The sequence below is a fragment of the Zootoca vivipara genome, chromosome Z (assembly GCF_963506605.1).
Source record: "Zootoca vivipara chromosome Z, rZooViv1.1, whole genome shotgun sequence".
Classification (NCBI taxonomy): Eukaryota; Metazoa; Chordata; class Lepidosauria; order Squamata; family Lacertidae; genus Zootoca; species Zootoca vivipara.
In genome coordinates, this window is record NC_083294.1 from 12,441,107 (window position 1) to 12,463,289 (window position 22,183).

Consider the following 22,183-nt stretch of genomic DNA (forward strand, 5'->3'; position numbering starts at 1 on the left):
GGGATCAAAATGGAGTAACAGCACCAGAATTAGATCGATCAGTTAAAACCGGGGAAAAAAAACAAATGAAATTACCAAATACTTTCTTTAAGCTAATAGAAACATTTGGTTTAGAGGATGCATGGAGAAGTAAAAATCTATTCTAAAGAGAATATACTTTCTTTTCCTACCCGAAAAATTCAGCAGGAAGAATAGACACCATCTGGGTAACAAAAGAATTAACCTTAAAAAAATTTAAAGCCGAAATTCAACCAAAAACGCTTTCAGACCACAACGCAGTTATGGTCTGGCTAAAAGGGAATAGGGAAGCTCCAACAAGATGGAGGCTAAATGAATTTCTCCTAAAAAATGAACAGTTTATACAAAAGGCAAAAGAAACACTAAAAGAGTATTTTAAACTTAACATGTCAGAAGAAGTGGATATAGAAACTGTTTGGGATGCCAGCAAGGCTGTATTAAGAGGGTACTTTATACAACAAAACACAATTCAGAGAAAAGAAAAAGAAAAAAAGAAACAAGAGGTGATAGAACAAATTAGAAAAAATGAAAAGGACCTTTATAATAAACCAGATAATGTAGAGTTAAAGAGAAACATCAAATTACTCCAATCCCAATATTCAATGCTATTAAGTGAGGAAATGGAGTGGAAACTAAAACTAATGAAACAAAGATATTTTGAAGGAGCCAATAAGCCTGGAAAGATCTTGGCATGGCAACTGAAAAAAAAGAGAATGAAAGAATAATAAACAAATTAAAAAATAATGGGGAAATTATAAATGACCTTAAAGAAATTGAAAAATGCTTTGGGGAATTCTATAATGAATTATATAAGAGAAAGAAACCTTAGAAGAGATAAGACATTATCTAGAGCAAAATGGGCTCCCAAAATTAAAAAAGGAACAGAGAGAAATACTAAACGCCCCAATTACTACACGGGAAATTCAAATGGCTATAAAAAATACAAAAGTAGGAAAATCTCCAGGCCCAGATGGTTTGTCATCACTTTATTACAAAAAATTAGAGGAGGTATTGATAGAACCTTTGAAAAATGTAATGAATAACATACAACAGCAAGGGAAAATGCCAAACTCATGGAAAGAAAGTTACATTACAATTGTACCAAAACAAGGGAAAGATACTTTAGATATTTCTAATTATAGACCCATAGCTCTTCTAAATAACGATTACAAACTGTACACAAGTATATTGGCAGAGAGGACCAAAAAAGTCCTCAATGAACTAATACACAGGGATCAATCAGGCTTCTTACCAGGGAGACATATTCATAATAACACAAGAAATATAATCAACATATTGGAATATTTAGATTTGCGGATAGAGAAACCAGCTGCCTTAATGGTGGTCGATGCCGAAAAGGCCTTCGACAGGGTCTCCTGGAAATTCATGAAAGAATTAATGTGCTATATGGAATTTGGAGAACAGTACAACAACAACATTAAAGCAATATATACAAAACAAACAGCAAAAATCATAATAAATGGAAAGGTGTCACAAAAATGCGAAATTAATAAAGGAGTAAGACAGGGGTGTCCACTATCCCCACTAATTTTTATATTAGCCCTGGAAGTATTATGCCAAAAAATAAGAAATGAAGAAGAGATCAAAGGGATAATATTAGGGAAAAACAAATATAAGATTAAATCATTCGCAGACGACATTATCATTACTACAGAACAGCCTACAGAAAGCTTAAATAAAGTATTAGAAGTAATGAAAGAGTATGGGAAAGTCTTGGGATTTAAATTAAATTTAGAAAAAACAAAGCTATTAGTCAAAAATTTATCAAAAGAGGAACAATTGAATATAGAAAAAGCAACAAATTTAAAGATATATTCGAAAATAAAATATCTGGGGATCTGGATTACTCCAAAAAATATAAACCTATTTGAAGATAATTATCGGAAAACTTGGGGAGAAATAAAAAAGGATTTAGAATTGTGGAATCGACTTCACTTGTCCTTTCTGGGGCGCATCTCTGCAATTAAACTAAATGTGTTACCAAAATTACTCTTCTTATTTCAAACAATTCCAATTATACGAAAATTAGAATTTTTAGATAATTGGCAAAAAGAATTATCAAGATTTATATGGTCCGGGAAAAGACCTAGACTAAAGCATAAAGTATTAATCAATATTAAGGAAAGGGGGGGGGGTTCGGTCTCCCGGACCTAAAAGTATATTTTGAGGCGGTGTGCTTCGTATGGTTAAAGGAATGGTTCATACTGAACAATACAGAACTTTTAGATTTGGAGGGGCATGACACCCGATTCATATAATCATATAATAAGATATCCTTTACTAAAAACATGGGGGAAATATAAAAAATACTTAGAACCAAAAACCCCAAAATGGATATCCCCAACGGAAGCAACAACGGTCAAGAAAAGAAACATGAATAGATGCTGGACAACATATAACAACATATTAATAGAAAAGGATGAGCAAATAACAATCAAGAAATATGAAGAAGTTAAAAAATATTTTACAACATGGTTGGAGTACCATCAAGTTTATAATTTATTCATAAAAGACAAGAAATTAGGATTCGAGAAAAAACCATCAAAATTAGAAGTTAATTTAATAAACAATAATAACAAAATTATATCAAAAATGTACAAATTATTATTATATTACCACGTAATGGAGGAGGCTGTAAAAAGCAATATGATAAAGTGGGCGCAAGATATTGGGCGACCCATTATGTTGGTAGACTGGGAACAACTATGGAGGGTTAACATGAACTTTACAGCGAGCTATACCATTAAAGAAAATATGTTTAAAGTCCAGCATCGGTGGTATTTGACCCCTTATAGATTATCAAAAATATATAAAAATGCATCAAGCACCTGTTGGAGGTGTGGGGCAAATAAGGGCGACCTTTTTCACATGTGGTGGACTTGCCAAAAAATTAAAATATTTTGGAACCAAATCTATGAGGAAATTAAGAAAATGCTAGGAACAACCTTTGTTAAGAAACCGGAAGCGTTTATTTTAAGTATAATTGGAAACGAGATCCCAACAGCATTGAAAGAACTATTTTTATATGCAACCGCAGCCGCTAGGTTATTGATAGCGAAAAGTGGAAGGAGACTGAAGCCCCCACCTTGACGGATTGGCAGAGTAAATTACAAGAATTGGCAGAAATGGCCCTATTAACAAACAACCTGAAAGGCAAATCGCATAAAAACTTCTCAGAAAATTGGATAAAATATAAACTATACGTTCAAAAATATACTAAAGGTGCACTGAATTTGGTAATAATTGATTAAACAGAAAGAAGGGGGGAAAGAAAAACTAAATTTATATACAGTACATGGTTTTTGATGCATGAAGAAAAATGAACGTATTAGACATGTATAATAGAGAAATATACTGGGTGTAGTACGTTCGCATAAGTTTAAGAATACATTAGAAAAGGGCAGGAAGGTGTTAACATTTATAGTTTCAAGGATTTTTATTGGACTTTCTCTCTCTCTTCGTGTTCTAAAATAGTTGTATATATATAACATATATAATGTACGATATGGAAAGAGGGTAACAGAGGGGAGGGAGGGAGGATGGTAAGGGAAGGATTAGAAAGAAAGTGGGGAGGGGGAGGGGGGAAGGGGAAAGGGTATTTTTTTTTATCTGCATAGATTTGCATAGATATAGGCAATGGTCATGATTAATAAGATTGGATGTTTTTGTGTTATACTTTTGCCATTTATGCCTTTGTTCTATGTCATGTTTTAAATGGATTAATAAACTTGCTTTTTTAAAAAAAATAAGAAAAAAAAATGAAACCCCTGAAAAGCCACTGCAAGTCAGTATAGGCCAGGCATCCCCAAACCTCGGCCCTCCAGGTGTTTTGGACTACAATTCCCATCTTCCCCGACCACTAGTCCTGTTAGGTAGGGATCATGGGAGTTGTAGGCCAAAACATCTGGAGGGCCGCAGTTTGGGGATGCCTGGTATAGGCAATACTGAGCTAAATAGACCCAAACGCCTGACTTGGTACATAAGTTTAGCTTCTTATGTCCTGTCTCATATGACACCACTGTTGAAGCATTAGCACTAGCTGTCCCTCTACTACCAAGCCAGGTTCAAGGTCCATTTACAAAGCCCTGACCTGCATAGATGCAAGATGCTGCCTAATCCTTTATATCCCAGCTTGATCACTGAGATCATCTGCAGGAATGTGTCTGGTCATACCCCAAGCTGGTGAGGCTTGTTTGATGACAACAAGAAAGCAAGCCTTTAGTGTCATCAGCCCAGTCCTGTGGAACACTCTGCCACTGGAGATTCAGTGGACATCTTCTGTGCCAACTTTTAAATGCCTGCTGAAAATAATTCTATTCCACCAGGCCTATGCAGGTGACTAATAGTATATTGTTAGGGAAATATTAGGGCTCAAGTCCAATACTCTGGGCTCAGGTCTTCTCACACACATTTCCATTTCCATTCTATACAGTCATACCTCATGTTGCGTCCGCTTCAGGTTACATGTTTTCGTGTTGCATCCTGAGGCAACCTGGAAGTACCTTGTGGATGCGCAGATGCGGCGCTTTGGCTTGCGTCAGTTCTGTGTTATGAACGGGCCTCCAGAACGGATCCTGTCCGTAACATGAGGTTCCACTGTAATTTCAGTAATTATCCAACAATCCTCTTACCTTTGCTTTGGAATTCATAATTCTCCTTTAAACTTCCAACCATTTGTTTCGCTTTCTTTTTTGGCTTTCTGCTTCATTTTTCTTTCAACTTATGTGCACACAGCATTCATGACACATGTTTAATGCAGCCTGAGTGTAATTCTTTAATACCTTCTCTACAATACCGTATTTACTTGCCAACGTTACAGTCTCGGTTACATCCTGCTGATGCCCTTTGTAACTCTAGAAATCACACACAGAACAAGCAATAACAGTATGACAAGTAAGCCTAGGATGTTGTACTCAAAATATTACAGTACAACTATAAGCAATTCAAAGCGGGGGCTATGGAACAGAGTCCATGAATCAGATATTTAAGTCCCAAAGGTTTTCTGAAGGCATGTAGCCCTGTGAGGAAAAATAATAATATCATAGAATTACAGAGGTGGAAAGGAGACTGGGGATTGAATCTGCAACCTTGGTGTTATCAGCACCATGCTCTAACCAATTGAGAAGAAATGCACAAAACAGAATGAGAACCAAGGATTGCTCTGTTCAGGCCCAAAAAATTGTCTGAAGGATGACAATCTTTGTTCTCTGGATCAATCCATGTGATAGGGCATCCAAAGGAGAAAACAAGACATATAGGGAATGGGCTTGCTCCTTCTGCTCAGGTGGTAGGAATGGTATGACCCACACAAGTTGACCTGAAGACACATCTATGGTGTTCAGATAGGTGTCATTAAGCTCCTGCTCCTCTTCTTTTCCACCGGGGAATCGAGTTTGAAGGATCTTTGTCCCTGGCCTCCAGCATCAAGTCGCAGTTGTCTCGAGGCCATCAGGAGGACGCACCTTTTTACAACAGGCTGGCGCTTGTGGCAACAGCATGGGAAGCGAGGAGCACTTGCAGCAGTCCAGTTTCAGGGTGCAAGGGAACATAGATCCAGTCTCCAGGTTCCAATGGCAACGATCCTTCAGTGATTCTAGGAGGGTTTTCCCTCCTTTGGATAGAGAAATCTCTGTGCCCTCATTATTATCCCACTTTTCAGACACCTGTAGCTTGAAGAAATAGCAGGAGACTAAAAGCAGAGTTTATCAGGGGCTTTCAAGAGAGTCTCATTCATTCCACAAGCCTCACTAGTTAGCATTAGGCTTACAAGACTTTTGAAGGGCAAGAATAGGCCCATTAGCAGCAAGCTAGTCTTCACTCTTTGTAGTGGCAAAGCCTCTTCCACCACTGGCAGTTTTCTAGCCTGTGCACGCTGTCCCTTTTTGACAAAGTTATTGGCCAAATGTTTCTTACAAATATGTTAGCGGTTGCCTCTGTGTTAGCTTTAAAGCAAGGAGAACCTAATCCAGTTTTTAGCAGCAGCATTGCTGCTGCTCATTCCTCCCTCCTTTTTGTGTGTGTAAAACCCATTCATTCACAGCAAAACAAATTCTGGCTGTTCTGTCCTGATGACTGTGCAAGTTGCTAAGGCTGAACTATTCTTATAATCAAGACTGGCATATCTGTAGAGCTTTGAAGGACAGAATGTAAGTTTTTCAATTTAAAAGAGTTAAAACACAGGTTTCCAAATGCACAACTTATCCTTAATGCTGCGGCTTAGAATTGTCATTTTATAATTGTCAGAGTGAATGAGGGAACCCAGCCAGATGGCTGAGGTAATAGTGATAATAATAATAATAATAATAATAATAATAATAATAATAATAATAATAATAATACAATTTTAAAGGCGTAGGTGAGAGCAGCAGGTCATAACAGTTAAAAAGTAATAAAATAATAAAGAAAATAAAAAGCAAAAGGCAAAGGTTAATAATACAAAATGAAAGTAAGCTACTTGTTGCCAAAGTTGTTTAAAACTATGACGAAGGAAGAGAACATCTCCCTGCCAACTGCTTGCTTCCTAGCACAGTGCTAGTCAAAATAATATTTTCTTCTTCTGCAAGATAGCATAAAGCAGTGAGGGAGGAGTTTGGTATAGAAGGAGGGAGGCAAATTACTAACCCTCCTTTTTCCTTCAAACTGAAAGGCATGGGAAAACTTCAGAAAAACGTAAGTAAGAAAACTCAAGCCTCGGAGCTTATTTAAATTTATTCTGTATTATAACCATAATCAGATTAATTCTATTTTCAAACCCTTAAAAGCATTCCATATGTCACAATCCAGTTTGGGAAATGGGACTGAATAGTGGCATAATTTTGGGGTGACTTGCCAATTTTCTCCCATTGTTTCAACTGCCTTTCGTAAGCCCCATGAGGAAGGGTTTTTAATACTCAGTCTCTTACAGACTACACAAACTCAAGCTTTCTTTTTTTCTTTAATTTTTAATTTTCACCTTTTACATATATTTTAAACAAGAAAATCAAAGTCTTTACAAATCTAATTTACCTTCCCCTTGGCTTCCCTCCCCTCCTTTCTGTGGTTACTTATTCTATATATTTTTATTACTGCATATCCAATTCAAATATATTCATTTTCCCTTCTTCCACTTTATTATCTCTTACTGCATGTGTTTATATCAGCCCCACTAATGGGACTGATTTGATTTTTTTACAGTATATCTTCAAATAATCAATAAAATTTCCCCACTCTATTTTTAAAAGACTTTTTCTTGATTTCTTATTCTTCTGGTGAGTTTCACTATTTCTGCATACTCCATTAATTTTAATTGCCAATCTTCTTTTATCATAACTGTTTCTTCTTCCATCTGTGGGCATAAATCAATCAAGCAGTTGTGGTAGCATACATAAATATTTTCTTTCCCTGTTCGCTGGGTACTTCACCATCAGTTATATCTAAAATAAAAGCTTCTGGTTTTTTCCACAAAAGTTATCTTCATCATTTTTTAAAACTCATTATAAATCATTTCCCAGAAAGCTTCTTTCTTTCTTTCTTTCTTTCTTTCTTTCTTTCTTTTCTTTCTTTTCTTTCTTTCTTTATAAAGTTATTTATTGGCATTCATAGATAAACAAAAATACATACCAATTGCAAAGTATCTTTTTATAATATACTTAGTCTAAAAAAGAACAAAGTTAGAAAGAAGAAAAAAGAAGAGGAGAGACAAAGAGAGAGAAAGTAAGAGAAAGGGGAAAGAGAGAAAAACCTAAAGAAACATAGAAAAGAGTAAAATAACTTCCAGTTCTTTGTCCTGAAGCTTCATAGGATATTCATTTGTTAAAATCCAACCATTCTGTGTTCTGTAAACCAGTACTTTTTCTATCTTCAAATCCTGATATTACAAGTTCATTTTTCTGTAAGGTTGCCATATTTCAAAAAGTTAAAACCAGGACACCCCGAAAGTTGTGTTGCTTTTTTTAAAAAAAGGAAACCCCCAAAATTGTTGAGCTCCCCCCCAACAAACTACAAAGCACCACATTTCAGAATACCACACACACCCCTGACATCAACTCCACCTTTGAAATTCTGGCAATGTCCAGGAAAATCCAGGTGTGTGGCAGCCCTAATTTTCTTATCATACAAATTTCTGACAAATGCCAGAAATATTTTCTCTCTCTCTCTCTAATTAACTTTACTATCTCAGCCATACCTAATAATTTTATCAGCCATCCTTCTATAGTGGGTAGTGCTGTATCTTCCCATCATTATTCGTAAAGCACACTTGCTGCTGTAATCATATATTGGAGTAACCTTCCATAATCCTGTTCTAATTGTGTATCCATTAGCTCGAAGAGAGAAAGTTCTGTCTTAAATTGAATATTAGCCTTTAAAATCTGCTGTATATATTTATTTAGGTATGCATGTATGTATATATGTATTTGCAGCCAATATTTCTTAGCTTTTTTACATGTCCACTGGCATGATAAAAAAATGTCCCTTCATGTTCTTGGCATTTCCAGCAAACGTTTGAAACATCTTTATGCATTCTGAATAGTTTTTCAGGAGTTAATACCAAATATCATTTTATACAAATTCTCTTTAGGATTGTAACACAACGTAATTTTTAAACCCCTTAGTTCACATATGTTCCCACTTTTCTTTCCAAAGGGTTTTTATTTTATTTGGTTACAAAAGTACATAAATTTCCTCAATCTTCAGATCTTCAGATTTCCTCAATCTTCAGTCCTTTCTACAGATCTATCATATCTGAAATGAGGTGGGGAGAGAGTAGAGGGTGGTAGACTTTCATTCTTTTACATAGTGTATGTGCAGGATTTCTGTGTCTGTGTCACTTGGGTAGGTTCTCTTTTTATTCACTTACTAGTTTTCATTGGGATTGAGAGAGGTTGTGGGGCCTAGGGCATGGTTGGTTGCCTTCAGTTGGCTGCAGTGAGTTTTGCTGGCATGTGTATGAGAGGGAGGGGTTGCTGGGTCAAGTTAGCCATCTTGATTCTTATGCTATTGGTACGTTCTTGTTGTTGTCTTCCTGGGCTGTGTGTGTAATAAAGGGGAGCCACACCAGGGTGAAGGCATCGTCTTTTATTTGTCTCCGTGTTATTTTCAGTTTGTTGGTTAGCTTTTCTAGTCGGTGGTCGCGCGTCAATCAGATACAGTGGTGCCTCGCTTAACGAATGACCTGCTTAACGAAATTTCCGCTTAACGAAAGGTTTTTTCTAGTGGAGGTTGCCTCGCTAGACGAATTCGTTTTGCGAAAAATTCGTCTAGTGAATCGCGGTTTCCCATAGGAATGCATTGAAATTCAATAAATGTGTTCCTATGGGCAAAAAAAACCAAAAACAATGCATTCCTATGGGATTCGCTAGATGAATTTTTCGTTATAAGAAAAGACCCGTGGAACGAATTAAATTCGTCTAGCGAGGCACCACCGTATGCACAAAATGGTCGCTGCCTGTAGTTTTTTCTTGCCTAGAGTGCACCATCTCTCAAGCCCTTATCCTTCCTTGCATGCTTCTTGGCCTAACTACTATTGTGTTTTGTTTTGTTTTGTTTTTGTTTTAGGGACCTTCACCAAGCTTACTTAAGGTGCAGTCTCCACCTAGCTCTGCTTCCGTGGCAAGTGTCACTATGGCATCTCCTGGCCAGCCATCAGCTGGCAAAAAGAGCACAGGTCAGTTTGTGTTGTTCTTATTCAAATTGATATCCTTACCCTTCTCCTAAAGGCGCCCAGAGCAGCAAAAACACAAGATAAACGGTCTAAACACAATTCTTAAGCAGATGCAAACTGGGAAAGATCTGTATGCAGAAGGCTTGTGGGAAGAAGACTTATCTTCAGTAGGTTCCAAAAGACACTGGAGATGCCACCTGCCTTAATATTTAAAGGAAGGGGGATCCAAAGAGTAGGAAACCAGTGCTAGTCCTACTCATAGTAGACCTGTTGTAGTTAATGGATGTGACTAATTCGGATCCATTAATTTCAGTGGGTCTACTCCAACAGGTGAAGCTTGGATACAACCCAGAGCGAGAAGCAGAAAGCACCAGAGGATCCGCCATCTCTCCTTCTAATAGTAAACTTGATTGCTGAGAGATAATAGGACTGTAGCCAAAGTAGAGGCACCAACGAACAAGAACCTGACGGGGTGGCCCTTTATAGCTTACAGAAGTACAAAAAAACCAGCCATCAGTGGAGCCAAAATAGCCCAATATGGACTGAGCATGCACAGTGGCCAATGTGAAGTGCCTTAGGAGAAAACCAGAAAAATGTTGGGGGGGGGTGTAGTATGGAATGGAATAACCTGGGGAAGGGTATGATCTGGCTGGCTAGCAGAAGGAATGGAAGTGTTCCACCCAGCAGTGGTTCATTGCAGGTCCCGTCCTAATAGTGTTAACATAGAGTGCTTGTCTGTTCAGAAATGGCATTTCCCCAAAACTAATCGTGATTTCAACACTCTTCCAGGACTCCTTAGTTAAGCAGAAATGTAGAAACTTGATTTCAGAATGTCTACCCTGAGTATTGTTGCGGGGGCAGAAAATTGCAGATAGAGGGGGAAAGAAGAGGGACTTGGCCTGCTCAAGGCATTATGATGTACCATGGGGTAAAAGTATCCCAATTTCAACAAATATTGAAATTGAGCCAGGTAGATACAGTATCCAGCTAAGTTCTACTCAGGGTAGGCATTCTGAAATCAATGTACCCAAGTCAGTCATGTCCCATCATTTTCAATGAGTCTACTCTGAGTAGGACTAACATTGGGTACTGCCAGCTAACGAGATCTGAAGTGGCAGTTACTGATTAGGAGCAAGAACTTGGGGCCATAGTGGCATAAGCTCAATGAAGACATCAGCCACCAGGGTGTAGTAGCCATTGAAAGGGCTGGTTCCAGGATCTTTAGGAACAGGATTAGGGATGAAACTGACTGTGTTGCAATGTCATTGTACAAATCGGTGATGCAATCACCAACAGGAATCCTGTGTACAGTTCTGGGCATTCAAGTGCAGGGATTGTGACTTTTTGGCTACGTAAATAGGTAATGACACTTAAAACCTGAAATGCTAGCAACCACAGGGTGAAGATTTTTTTTTTAAAAAAAAGTCTTTCTGGATCCAATTTCATCCAGCCTTCTTTCTCCAGTGGAGCTCAGTCAGGTGCTTCTGTGAGGCTCACAAGTGGAACGTGAAAAGCAACAGACCTCATCCCCCACCAGAAATGACATTTTTATTTTTAAACAAATAGGACAGATTTAAATCACGAGCAAGCTGGAAATGTTGAATATTGAATCCTACAGCACTTTCCTTGCCTTTTTAAAATAATTATGGTTATTGTGGGTTTTTTTTAAAAAACAAACAAACCTGTTTTCGTTATTTCCAACACTAGTCCTACTCAAGAGTAGGCCCACTAAAACTACTGGACCCAAGTTAATCATGCCCATTAATTTCAGTGGGTCTGCTCTCAGCAGCATTAGCACTGGACGCAACCCTTTCTTTGGAATTTCAACAGAAAAATCTTGCTGTGTAAATGCACACATCAATATAAGCAGCCCCAAAACAGGTGTCTAAATGAAATTGAGTAAGTGTAAGCCGTTCGTGGCAGTGAGATCCTTGAGTCGCTGAGTGATAAACTGTTCATCTTTCCAGCCTTGCAGTCTTAAGTCTCTTAGCCATTGCAAGAGTTTGCAGAACCCACTCTTGCCACATTTTGAACATTTGTTGTTATGGTGACAATTTCGAGAGATGTTTGCCCAAGGTCTCTTGATAGCTTTTGTATGCAGTTAAATAAATAAATAAAAATACACAGTGCTATTACCTCTTGGGAGGTAGTGGCTTTCAGCCTCTCTGTTCACCACTGCTCCTTTCAATGCATACACAATCCAGACTGATTCTTGCTTTGGTTAGGTAACCACTCATACTGAAATCATTTTTATTACTGGCACTGGCAATACTTTTTTTGGCGTGCAAGGAAGGAACCTGCAAACAGCCCTGAAAAAGGGGGTTTGGTGCGATTCTGGTGTGTGTGGGCATTCAGGCATTTCTCTGAAGGGGAATTAACCCAGAATTGGAAACCATGGTCAGACCATGCTTTCCAGTCAGTTCTGAAGGCCAGTTACGGTTTATGTGAACTTAGGAGTTGGGAACACCAGAGCCGGGTTGCTGGATCAGGCCAAGGGGTGGGGGTGGGGCACCTAAGTCCAGCATCCTTTCCCTACAGTGGCCAACCTGGTATTCTACAAGCATGCTGACTCTTGACAACGGAGGGTGGCACATAGGTTTTGTGACTGGTGTCACTGATAGCCTTATCCTCTATGAACCTTCCTCCCTGCAAGGGATACGTTTGTTTGTAGGGTAGTCCATCAAGGGCTGCATGCGGGGGCGCAGGAGAGAGGGTGTTGGGCAGGACCGTAGCCAAATTTGGGGCGGAGCCACGCTATCCTTTCTCTCACCATCATAGCTGCCAAGTTATCCCCTTTTTAAAGGGATTTTCCCTTATGCTGAATAGGCTTCCTCGCGAGAAAAGGGAAAACTTGGCAGCTATGCTCACCATGCCAACATTCGTTCATTCTGTTTCTCATACAGGTGAAACTCGGAAAATTGGAATATCGTTGAAAAGTGCATTTATTTCAGTAATGCAACTTACTGTTTTTTATTTTTCTTTTATTTTTACAAGTGCTTTCTTTTGGAAATTCCACAGTAATAAAACAAATAGTTACAATAATACAAAATTAAACCTCGCTATTACATTTCATTAATTACATTCCATTTATAATTGACCCGCCTAACGACAAATCATTACAATTATAACAAATAAAGGCTTGACATATCTTGCTTTGCATGTCATGCATCTATCTCACATAATGGTTTCACCTTTTAAGTTGCATTACTGAAATTAATGCACTTTTCGACGATATTCTAATTTTCCGAGTTTCACCTGTATACTATTTATTGATTCATTTATTGATTTATTCCTTCTCCCTCTCACACTCTCCCCCCAATTCTCACACACGTCACACCATTCATGCATTCACCCCCTTTATAACTTCTCTAAAGTATAGTCTCTCACAGGTGAATATGTGTTCATATTTCCAGTGGGGATGGAGTCGGAGTGGGGCAAAGGCTTGCTAAGCGGATACATTTATGGAAAGCTGCTTGATCTGCTTATTGGAGCTCAGTCATATAATCTCTCCCTCTGCCCCCACCCACTCAGTGCCAGTTTTCAGAGCTCTCTGCCCAGAATTTGTTGTCTTAGGCCAGAGTGTTACTAGCTCCTCTGTCATTACTTGCCTTCAGGAAAGGGGGAGGGCTTCTTGCGGCCCATTCTGGCTTGGGAGGTAACGCAGCAAGTCGCAGGAAGAGCCCATAACTCAGTGGCAGAGCATCTGCTTTGCATGCAGAATGTCCCTGCTTCATCTTTAAATAATTGGATGAAAGGTGGGGTATAAAACATAGTAACTCAAAAAGACTTGTCCTGGGAAAACTGACCACTCCCTTCTATCTATGGTGTGTGTATAACTCTGTGCTGTATTTACAATCCCAGGGCAAGCCCCTCTGAAGACACCAGCATCCATGACTTCTGCTGCTGCTACTACGCCCACTCCATCAACAGCTGCCCAGTTCAACAAAGCGTTCACATTTACCACCTCTGTGTATGTATGGACGTCTTTCAGTTTTCGTTTCTTTGATGTCCCTTGGTAGCACTGGTGTTTTATATAGCAACAGCAAGACACATGATCATTTTTCAGAGAGTCAGTGTAATGCGGTGGTTATATTCCTGAGAGGTGTGTTAGGCTGAGCAATGAAGGCCACCCTGGTCTCTTAGTTCAAGGATTGTTTAGAGCAGGGGTCCCCAAACTACGGCCCCCGGGCCGGATGCGGCCCAATCGGCCTTCCAATCCGGCCCGCGACGACCCCCGCCGCCCGCTGCCGCCGCCCGCTCTCACGGCGCGCGGCGCAGCGGCGATCTGAAAAATCGGCAAAAAAATCGCCGAAAATCCTTTGTGCGCATGCGTACGGGCCTCTCCCGACCCGGAAGAGGTCATTTCTGGTGCACTTCCGGGTCGGGGGAGGCCCATACGCATGCGCACAAGCGATTTTCGCCGATTTTTTCCCGCCCGTGTGCGTGTGCGCATGCGCACGGGCGCGCACTCCCCCGCCCTCCGGCCCGCTGCGCGCGCACTCCCCTGCAGTCCGGCCCACCGCGCGGTCGGCGCGGCGGGCACCGGCCCGCCGCTCGGTAAGTCTGGGGACCCCTGGTTTAGAGCAGCCGTGGCAAACCTGGTGTCCTCTAGCTGTTTGGGATTAGAGCTCCCATCAGCCCCATGCTGGTAGGAGTCGTAGTCCAAAACAGCTGGGGAGCACCTGGTTGGTAAAAGGCTGCATTAGACTACTAGATTGAGGACCCGGGGAATAACCTTCAGTACTACCTTGCAGGATTGTTGTGAGATTAAAGTGGGAGAGTCATGGCTGTCACCTTGAGCTCCTCGGAGCAAATATAGGGTGCAAGACCAGAGCCTTCACCCCACTTGGGAATAAGCCCAATGAAATCCAGTGCTTCTGAATAGGCATGGCCAGGATTGCAGCCTATGTGCACTACATGGGAGGTAGAGATGACGCTCAAGTGAACTGTTGCTCAAGTGAACAACCTGCCTTCTATCCTGGTTTGGCTGCCCTTGGCTCTTGTTGACAAGGGTTCAGAAGAACAAAAAAAAAACCCACAAACACACGACATTCTATCTCATTACCAGCCACCACCAGAATTCTGGACAATATTTGTAAGCCGATTTCTCCATAATGGCACTAGCCCTAACGGTAGTCCTTTTGCATGTCTCACGGTGCATTGGTCAACCTGCCAGTAGCCACTGGTGTGTGTTGAGACTGGTGGGTTTGGCAGGTCAGGAGCCCAACAGTAGGCGGCACCAGAGCCAATGACAAGGCAGAGCCAGCTGAGTCCTCCCAGCTGTGATCTGCAAGGGGCAACACTGATTTGATTTACAGTATTGTATTTCTATGCTGCTTTCCATTCAAATAAATCCCCAAGTGGCTTACAAACAATGACAGAGCACAGGTGGGGGCTGACTGAAGGGCAGTGCCTCATTTGCCCAGGCTAGCCTCCCCTGCAACCTGCAGCACTGGATATATAAAATAAAATATAAAATCAAAAGCCTTCATGCAGATCCAGGCATAGAAATGCACCCATGGAGGGGTTGAATCTCTGGTCCACCTGAGAGCATGGAAGCTGGAAAAGATGCAGTGGCCCAGTTAGCCATAATGTAGCTTTTATGGCTAGGGAGGGAACGCCTGTAATCTATGCTCATGGAGGTGACTAAATTGTCCTTTTGCCATCTGGAGGCTTCAGTTGCATAAGCAGTCACATGGAGAAGGTCACCATGGGGTAGGCAGTTCTCATTCCATCGCATTATAATCAGACCTGGGGAACAACCATTTAGATCAGGGTTGCGGTTGCTGAACTACAATTCCCACCAGCCTTTGCAGCCAGCATGGCCAATAGCCAGGGATGGCAGGAATTATAGTTCAGCAAAAATCCTCTCCCATGCGTGATTCAGATGGGAAGGGGTCACGGGGAATTAGGAACCCAGACTCCACGATGTGTGAATTAGGAGAAGCTGAAATTCTGCACTGTGCATGTGTTGTGCAAATTAAGTAACCATGCACATGTTTAATTTATATATGGAGGGGTCGTTCAGCGAACACTTTCATCTTGTCATGCAGTTCAGGTGGAATAGCTCATTATCTCATTGCTTTTAGGGATAAGCCTAAATGGAGAGGAAGGTGGCACAGTTGTTAAACAGGACTCTCTTTTTAAAAATTATGATGATGACTAGATCTGTTTGGCCACTCACCGGCGCATACTTGGGTGGCATATAGAGCCACAAAACCCCCCAAAAAGGAACACAGTGCTAATAGACAATGCATAGTGCAGGTAGGTAGGGAACTCTTGGCATCCTCCATTAGTGAGAGCCATGATGTTTAACTGGAACAAATATGTAGTGTATACCCATGTACCTTCTTCCCTCCCCCCCCCAAATCTTCTGCTTCCCTTTTCGAAAAGGCCAAGTATTGTACATTAATATATGTGTGTGTGTTTTTGTTTTTTTTTGTTTTTTGTCTTCTAGACCTGAAGTTAACCTTGATGCAATCCTCTCCTCTCTTGGAACATCTGTCCCTCCAGTAGAAGGTGAGTTTTTGTTTTAAAATGGGGTGTGCATTTTGAAGAGAACGTGGCCCTCATGCTGGGGGGGAAATCTTCTCTAGTCCTGCTGGCACAGCCACATCTCCTTCCCTCTCTAATCCAGGGATAAGGAACCTTTAGCCCTCCAGATGTTGCAGAACCACAAGTCTCATCAGGCCCAGCAAGCATGTCCATAGCAGTCAGGGATGGTGAAGCTCAACAGCATCTGGAGGGCCAAAACTTCCATCATTCCTCATATAATCCAGTCTTGTTAATTTTGAGAAGAAGAAGCTCTTCGGGGCCCTTTCCTGTAGTCAGCTGCCTGATGGCCTTCGTCTTATCTGGGTATGCTGGATGTTGAATCTAGGCTCTTCTGCATGCAAAGAATATGCTCTACCACTAAGCACAAACCTCCCTGGATATATGCAATAGGAAAGGAGTAAACAGAAGCAAATGTTTCAAGAGACTGGGAATACCTGGTTGACTTGATCTATAGCTGCAGTTTGCCAGAAGTTGGTGGGTGGTTTATGTAACAGACTGTGGAACTGATGGTCTGGAAGAGGAAGGGGGAAAGGGTTTTGAGGTTAAACCAAACAACACACAACTCAACAAACTGAGCAGAGGGACATAGGAAACTGCCTTTGATTGAGCTGAGCTGTTAGGGTCCACCTAGCATGGTATTGTCTGCACTAACTGGCAGTGACTCTCCAGTGATTGATGCAGAGTTTCTCCCAGCCCTGCCTGGGATTGAACATGGGACCTTCTGCAGGCAAAACAGATGATCTACCACTGAGATATGAATTCCAGGGTTTATGCTGCTTTGGAGCTGGGTGGTAGTGATTAGTGAACCTTGCCTTTGAAATTTATTTGCTTTGTGTCTTTCTCTTTTGCCTTGGCAGCAATACCTTCTCCTCCAAAACAGCTGAGCCAGCCTGATGCCTTTCCCCTTGGCGGGAACGTGAAATTTGGAACCCCCCTGGAGAGCTCCTTCACTTTTGGGTCTGCAAAACCGTCCAGTCTTCCAGGAGCCCCCATGACAAGCAGTGGCTCAGGAGATCCATGCCCGGCAAACAGCCAGGTGACCTCCGCCCCTGTGGCCTCTGTCCCTTTCTCAACCTCTGGGAAACTGGAAGGGCTTCCATTGAAACAAGGAGATCACCTCTTCCAGGGCACTGCTGCTGGGGAGACCCTTGGGAGTTTCTCTGGGTTAAGAGTCGGTCAAGCCGATGAGAATTCCAAGGCTGCCACTACCAAACCTCCACCTGTTAATGCCACAGGTGGACAGCCAGCAAAAGCAAGCACAGCACCTCCTGGGTTTACTCTTGGAAGCGCTTTGCAGGTCAGTAAGCCAACAGAGGCTGCTGCCTCTGTGATGACAACCAGCTTAACATCAACGTCTGCCAGCACCATCTTCAGCAACGTCCCATTGGCCAACGCAGGGTCTCCTGCTCTCTTTGGCCTCGGAGCGCCTGCAGGGAGTGCCAAGTCAACATTCGCACTTGGGATTCAGCCAGCAAATGCCACAACGGCAACACCCTCTTCGGCACCAGCGGCAACCGCTACTCTGTCATTTGGAAGTCTGTTGAGTTCAGCTCCAACTGCTGTGGTCACCACACCAACAGGTAAAGGAGAGGAAGATGCCAGCACCTCCCCAGGCCCTGAGAAGCTGCCTCAGAGTGATGCCAGCAAGCTTGGAGGAATGCAGCCGCTGGCCCAGCCCCAGGTCCATACTCCAGAACCTCCTCGAGATCCTCCTGCTCTGGCCACACCTTCGTTGGAAGAGGTGGATGCAATCAATCTTGCTGTGGCAGCAGCGGGAACAGTAGCACCTGCCAAAGAAGCCGTCCCCCCCACTTCTCCTACTGATTCAAAGGCTGAGGTGGTTTCTGTGGCAACCTCTCTGGACCAGCACACTCCAGCAACCTTGCCTTCAGCAAACATGGCCTCTCAGCCTGCCGAAGTGGTGACCAGAGCGCTTCCAGCTTCCTGTAGCCCAAGTGTGTCCATCCAGACCCCGGCCACTGGCACCTCTGCGTTCACAGCCAATGTCTCTGCCCCTTCTGTATTTGCACAGCCCCCTGCCACCTGTTCTTCTGGCTCAGCCTTCAGCCAACCTGCAACTGAGGCTTTAGCGACCCCTTCCATGCCCCCCATCTTTGGCCAGCTCTCTGCAGCAGCGCCACCTTCTCCATTTAACCAGCCCCCTGCCACCCCGCCGCCATCCACCTCCACCATCACCACACAGGCGGCGACTCCCGGGTTCAGTACATCCGCTTTTGGTAGTGCCACCACCTCCACAGGCTTTGTTCAGCCAGTCTTTGGCCAAGCCCCCGCCTTCGGCCAGCCAGCCACCACATCAAGTGGGTTCACCTTCAACCAGGCAGCCTTCGGGGCTGCCCCCGCCTTTGGGCAGATGGCTTCTTCCACCACCCCTGCATCCAGCAGTGGGAGTGTCTTCGGGGCACCATCCAGCACAAGCACCACCAGCTCCTTCACTTTTGGACAGCCTGCGGCCACTGCAGGCACCGGCCTCTTTGGCCAAAGCAGCACCCTGGCTTTTGGGCAGAGCTCCAGCTTCGGGCAGGGGGCACCCGTCTTTGGGGGCGCTGCCGCCGCCGCCGCCGCCACCACCCCAACATCCTCGGCTGGATTCAGTTTCTGTCAAGCTTCAGGTAAGAAGGCATGTGCAGAGGGACCAAGGGGTAATGGGTTAAGCGGGAGAGGAAAGAGCCCTAGCTCAGTGGCAGAGGGACTGCCTTTGCATGCAGAAGGTCTCAGCTTCAATACCCACAATCTCCATGTTGGGTCAGGAGAGATGATGAGACTCGGTGTGGACAGTACTGAGCTGGTTGAGCTGGCTCAGTTACAAGACAGCATCCTATGGTTCTGTTCAATTCAGCCCTTCATTCAGATCCATGAGGACTAGAATCTTTATTTGTTAAGGGAACGGTTCATGACTCATTGGTGAAACATTTGCTTTGCATGCAGAAGGTCCCAGGTTCATTCCCCAGGGCTGGCTGAGAAAGACTTCCTGCCTGAAACCCCAGAGAGCCGCTGCCAGTCAGTGTAGACAGTACTGAGCTTGAAAGACCAATGATCTGACTCCAAATAAAACAGCTTCTGCTGTTCTTCCTGTGTTCCCATGAGGTGTCCTGTGGCACCTTAAATGGTATCACACAAAATTTAAAAGGTGACTTTAAAAACCTCCAAGTTTTCAGAAGAAATATCAATGATCCGGGACATTTTTAGTTTTCTCACTGAAAGAATTGGAAATGCAGTTTCTGCCTGGAGGCCCCTGTAATGTACAGGAAAGGTGATGGGGGACGCCCAGGGCATGAGCCATCAAGACACTCCAGTCCCCAAAATCAAAGCAGGGGGATGGGGCGAAGGGAGCTTTCCCCATAGATCACAGTGCCCAAAGGTAGAAAACTAATTAGGTTTCAATATACAAGATGCGCATTTAAGAAAGAACACCCCACCACCACCATGCTAATTACCAGGACAAAATATTTTTAATAGGCATAAGTGAGCCCTGCCTACAGGAAAGGGGCCTTAATTACAGGAAAGTGCCTTAGTTTTGATGGCAGGGTGTGCATTTTGAAGTAAGCAGGGGAATTCTTTTTAATACAAACACTTCATTATCTTTTCACGGGAACAGGTGATTAACACAGCTCTAGATCCTTCTCGCACAAAGGAAATCTGAGTCCTCGGCTAGGACTCAGTTAGCAGTTGCTGCCATTTTGAGATGTATTTAATGGAAATCCAGGCCTTTTTAATTCCTCCAAGATTTTAGAACCTCAGCATTGCTCAGTATTTTTACTTTTTGGGAGAAAAGGCGAGGTGATGGGAGTTGAAGCTCATCCATGTACAATGGGCACCACGTTGCCTATCCTGGCTTAATGCAACATGTTGAGCCCATGATGACATTGCTAAATGTAGGAAGCTACTGTATACTGATCAGGGGATCAGTGGTGTCCACATGGGCTGGGAACATCTTTCCCGCATCTTAGGCAAGGGAGTCTTTCCCAGCCCTTCCCAGAGATATGGCTGGGGATTGAACCTGGGACCTTCTGCATGCAAAGCAGGTGCTGAACCCCACTGAGCTATGGCACAGTCCTCTCTCCTCCCCACTTCCTTTCAAAAGACCTGGGCAAAGAGGTACATTTTTGTGAAAAATTATACAAGGAGGGGGTCACACTCAACTCGTAAGGGGGGATGTTCCATAGCCTGCCACACATCAGTGCACCTCCTACAAACGTGACATGGCAGTAGCATTTCTAGCAAGGCCTCCTCATTCCACACACACGTAAGTCTATATTCTATGGTCTCCTTCACTGACCTGTTCTCCTCTAAACAAAATTAAAAAATTCCTTCCAGCAGCACCTTAGAGACCAACTAAGTTTGTCATAGGTATGAGCTTTCGTGTGCATGCACACTTCTTCAGATACACTGAAGCAGAAGTCCCCAGACCCTTACATATAGTCAGATGGTGGGGGGGGAGGTATTACTCAGAAGGCTGGGTGTTATCCTGTAGACACTTTAGAGGGTGTTCTCCTCTAGACACTTTGGATTGTATCTCCCAGCTAACCTGGCTGTTTGGACTACAGCTCTCATCAGCCTCAGCTAGCATAGTCCAGTGGTTCCCAAAGTCTTTCAGGCCACTTCCCCCTTGGTTCCATAAACTCATCCCTAGTGCTCCCTACCCTATGAAAAGCATTATTCAGAATTTGCATTGACAACACAGTGCAATTCAATCAATGGCAGAGTTGTTCAAAAGACAACTAAAAATATTTAGGTTAATTCATTCAACAAAATAGATGAACTTGATCCAGTGATAACAGCTTCCCACTTTGGCAACCCCTAGCCTGGACAAAGGGACAAGCTTGCTCTCATGCATTCTACCCCAGACACAGGATCCCAATACTTGGAAGGGACTCAGGGCATCATCCAGACTGACTTCTGCCCTCAAACTCATATATTTGGTTCTAGTCCAGCAGTTCTCATTTGTCTTGTGTCTAAATACTGACTCTTTCTCCCTGCCCTCTTTTCTTTCTTTTTCTCCCATGTCCAGCATTTGGCTCCAGCAGCCCGGGCCCTGTGTTTGGGCAAGCGAGCAACACCAGCGGGAACCTCTTTGGCCAGGTAACCTTTTCTAAACTTATCGTCACGCTTCTTCATGGGCAAAAAACCCTGTGCTTGGTTCTGGTGGGAAGAGCAGGGGAAATCCCCCTTAGGGGTTTATATATTCCAAGACCGTAGATCAGGATTAGCCAATGTGCTGCCCTCTGGATGCTGCTTGTCTTCTGCCTCCCATCATCCCCTGGCCACTGGCCATCCTGACCGGGGCTGCTGGAAGCTGGAATCCAACAATGTTCTGGAGGGCACTACCTTGGTTCATCCTGCCGTAGATTTGCATTGTGGTCGATTCAGGGACATGCAAGAAAGTGCTTCATACAGTGCAGAGCAATATGAGTCGAGGATACCTTAAAGACCACATGAGCTTTTATATCCTAGCTCACCTGACCATGAAAAAATGCCTGTGCTCTGCCTTCGCTGTTTGAAGCAGTGATGTTGCTGAGTTTTTGGGAAGCCCAGGAAGGAGAGAGTTGCTTCTTTTGCTTAAGTCCTGCTTGTGGGTTTCCCATTGGGGCAACTGGGTGGCCACTGTGAGAAGAGGATGCTGCACCAGAGGGGCCGCTGGCCTGATCCAGCAGGCTTTTCTTATCATCTTAAATCTGTTCCCCAAAATCTAATCTCTCAGCTTGCAGGAACTGATTGGCTGGCTCCTTCCCCGCCTCCCCCTTTGCTAATCACACAGGATTCAGATTCCTTCCCCTATAAAAGATGACTCCTGTGTGCTTAGCAGAGTAGGGGGAGGAAGAGCCTAGAAGACGGAAGGAAATATGTTGCCCTTCGCAGTTTGCGAGTATTCAAGTGTCTATAGCCCACTGCAATTCTCCAGAGGTACAGATGAAGTCGAACACATTGTCT

At 43.1% G+C, this 22,183-nt stretch overlaps 1 protein-coding gene across 5 annotated transcripts in view; it reads left to right on the plus strand.

Annotated features, from left to right (window-relative positions):
• The window catches only part of NUP214 (nucleoporin 214), an 84,689-nt gene that overhangs the window by 46,357 nt on the left and 16,149 nt on the right, over positions 1 to 22,183 (plus strand). For all 5 annotated transcript variants that reach the window (XM_035112652.2, XM_035112650.2, XM_035112653.2 and 2 more), the window contains exons 26-30: positions 9,574 to 9,682; positions 13,541 to 13,649; positions 16,137 to 16,198; positions 17,092 to 18,864; positions 21,264 to 21,334. In XM_035112652.2, the coding sequence (XP_034968543.1) occupies positions 9,574 to 9,682; positions 13,541 to 13,649; positions 16,137 to 16,198; positions 17,092 to 18,864; positions 21,264 to 21,334 (2,124 nt within the window). The remainder of the gene's footprint in view (positions 1 to 9,573; positions 9,683 to 13,540; positions 13,650 to 16,136; positions 16,199 to 17,091; positions 18,865 to 21,263; positions 21,335 to 22,183) is intronic.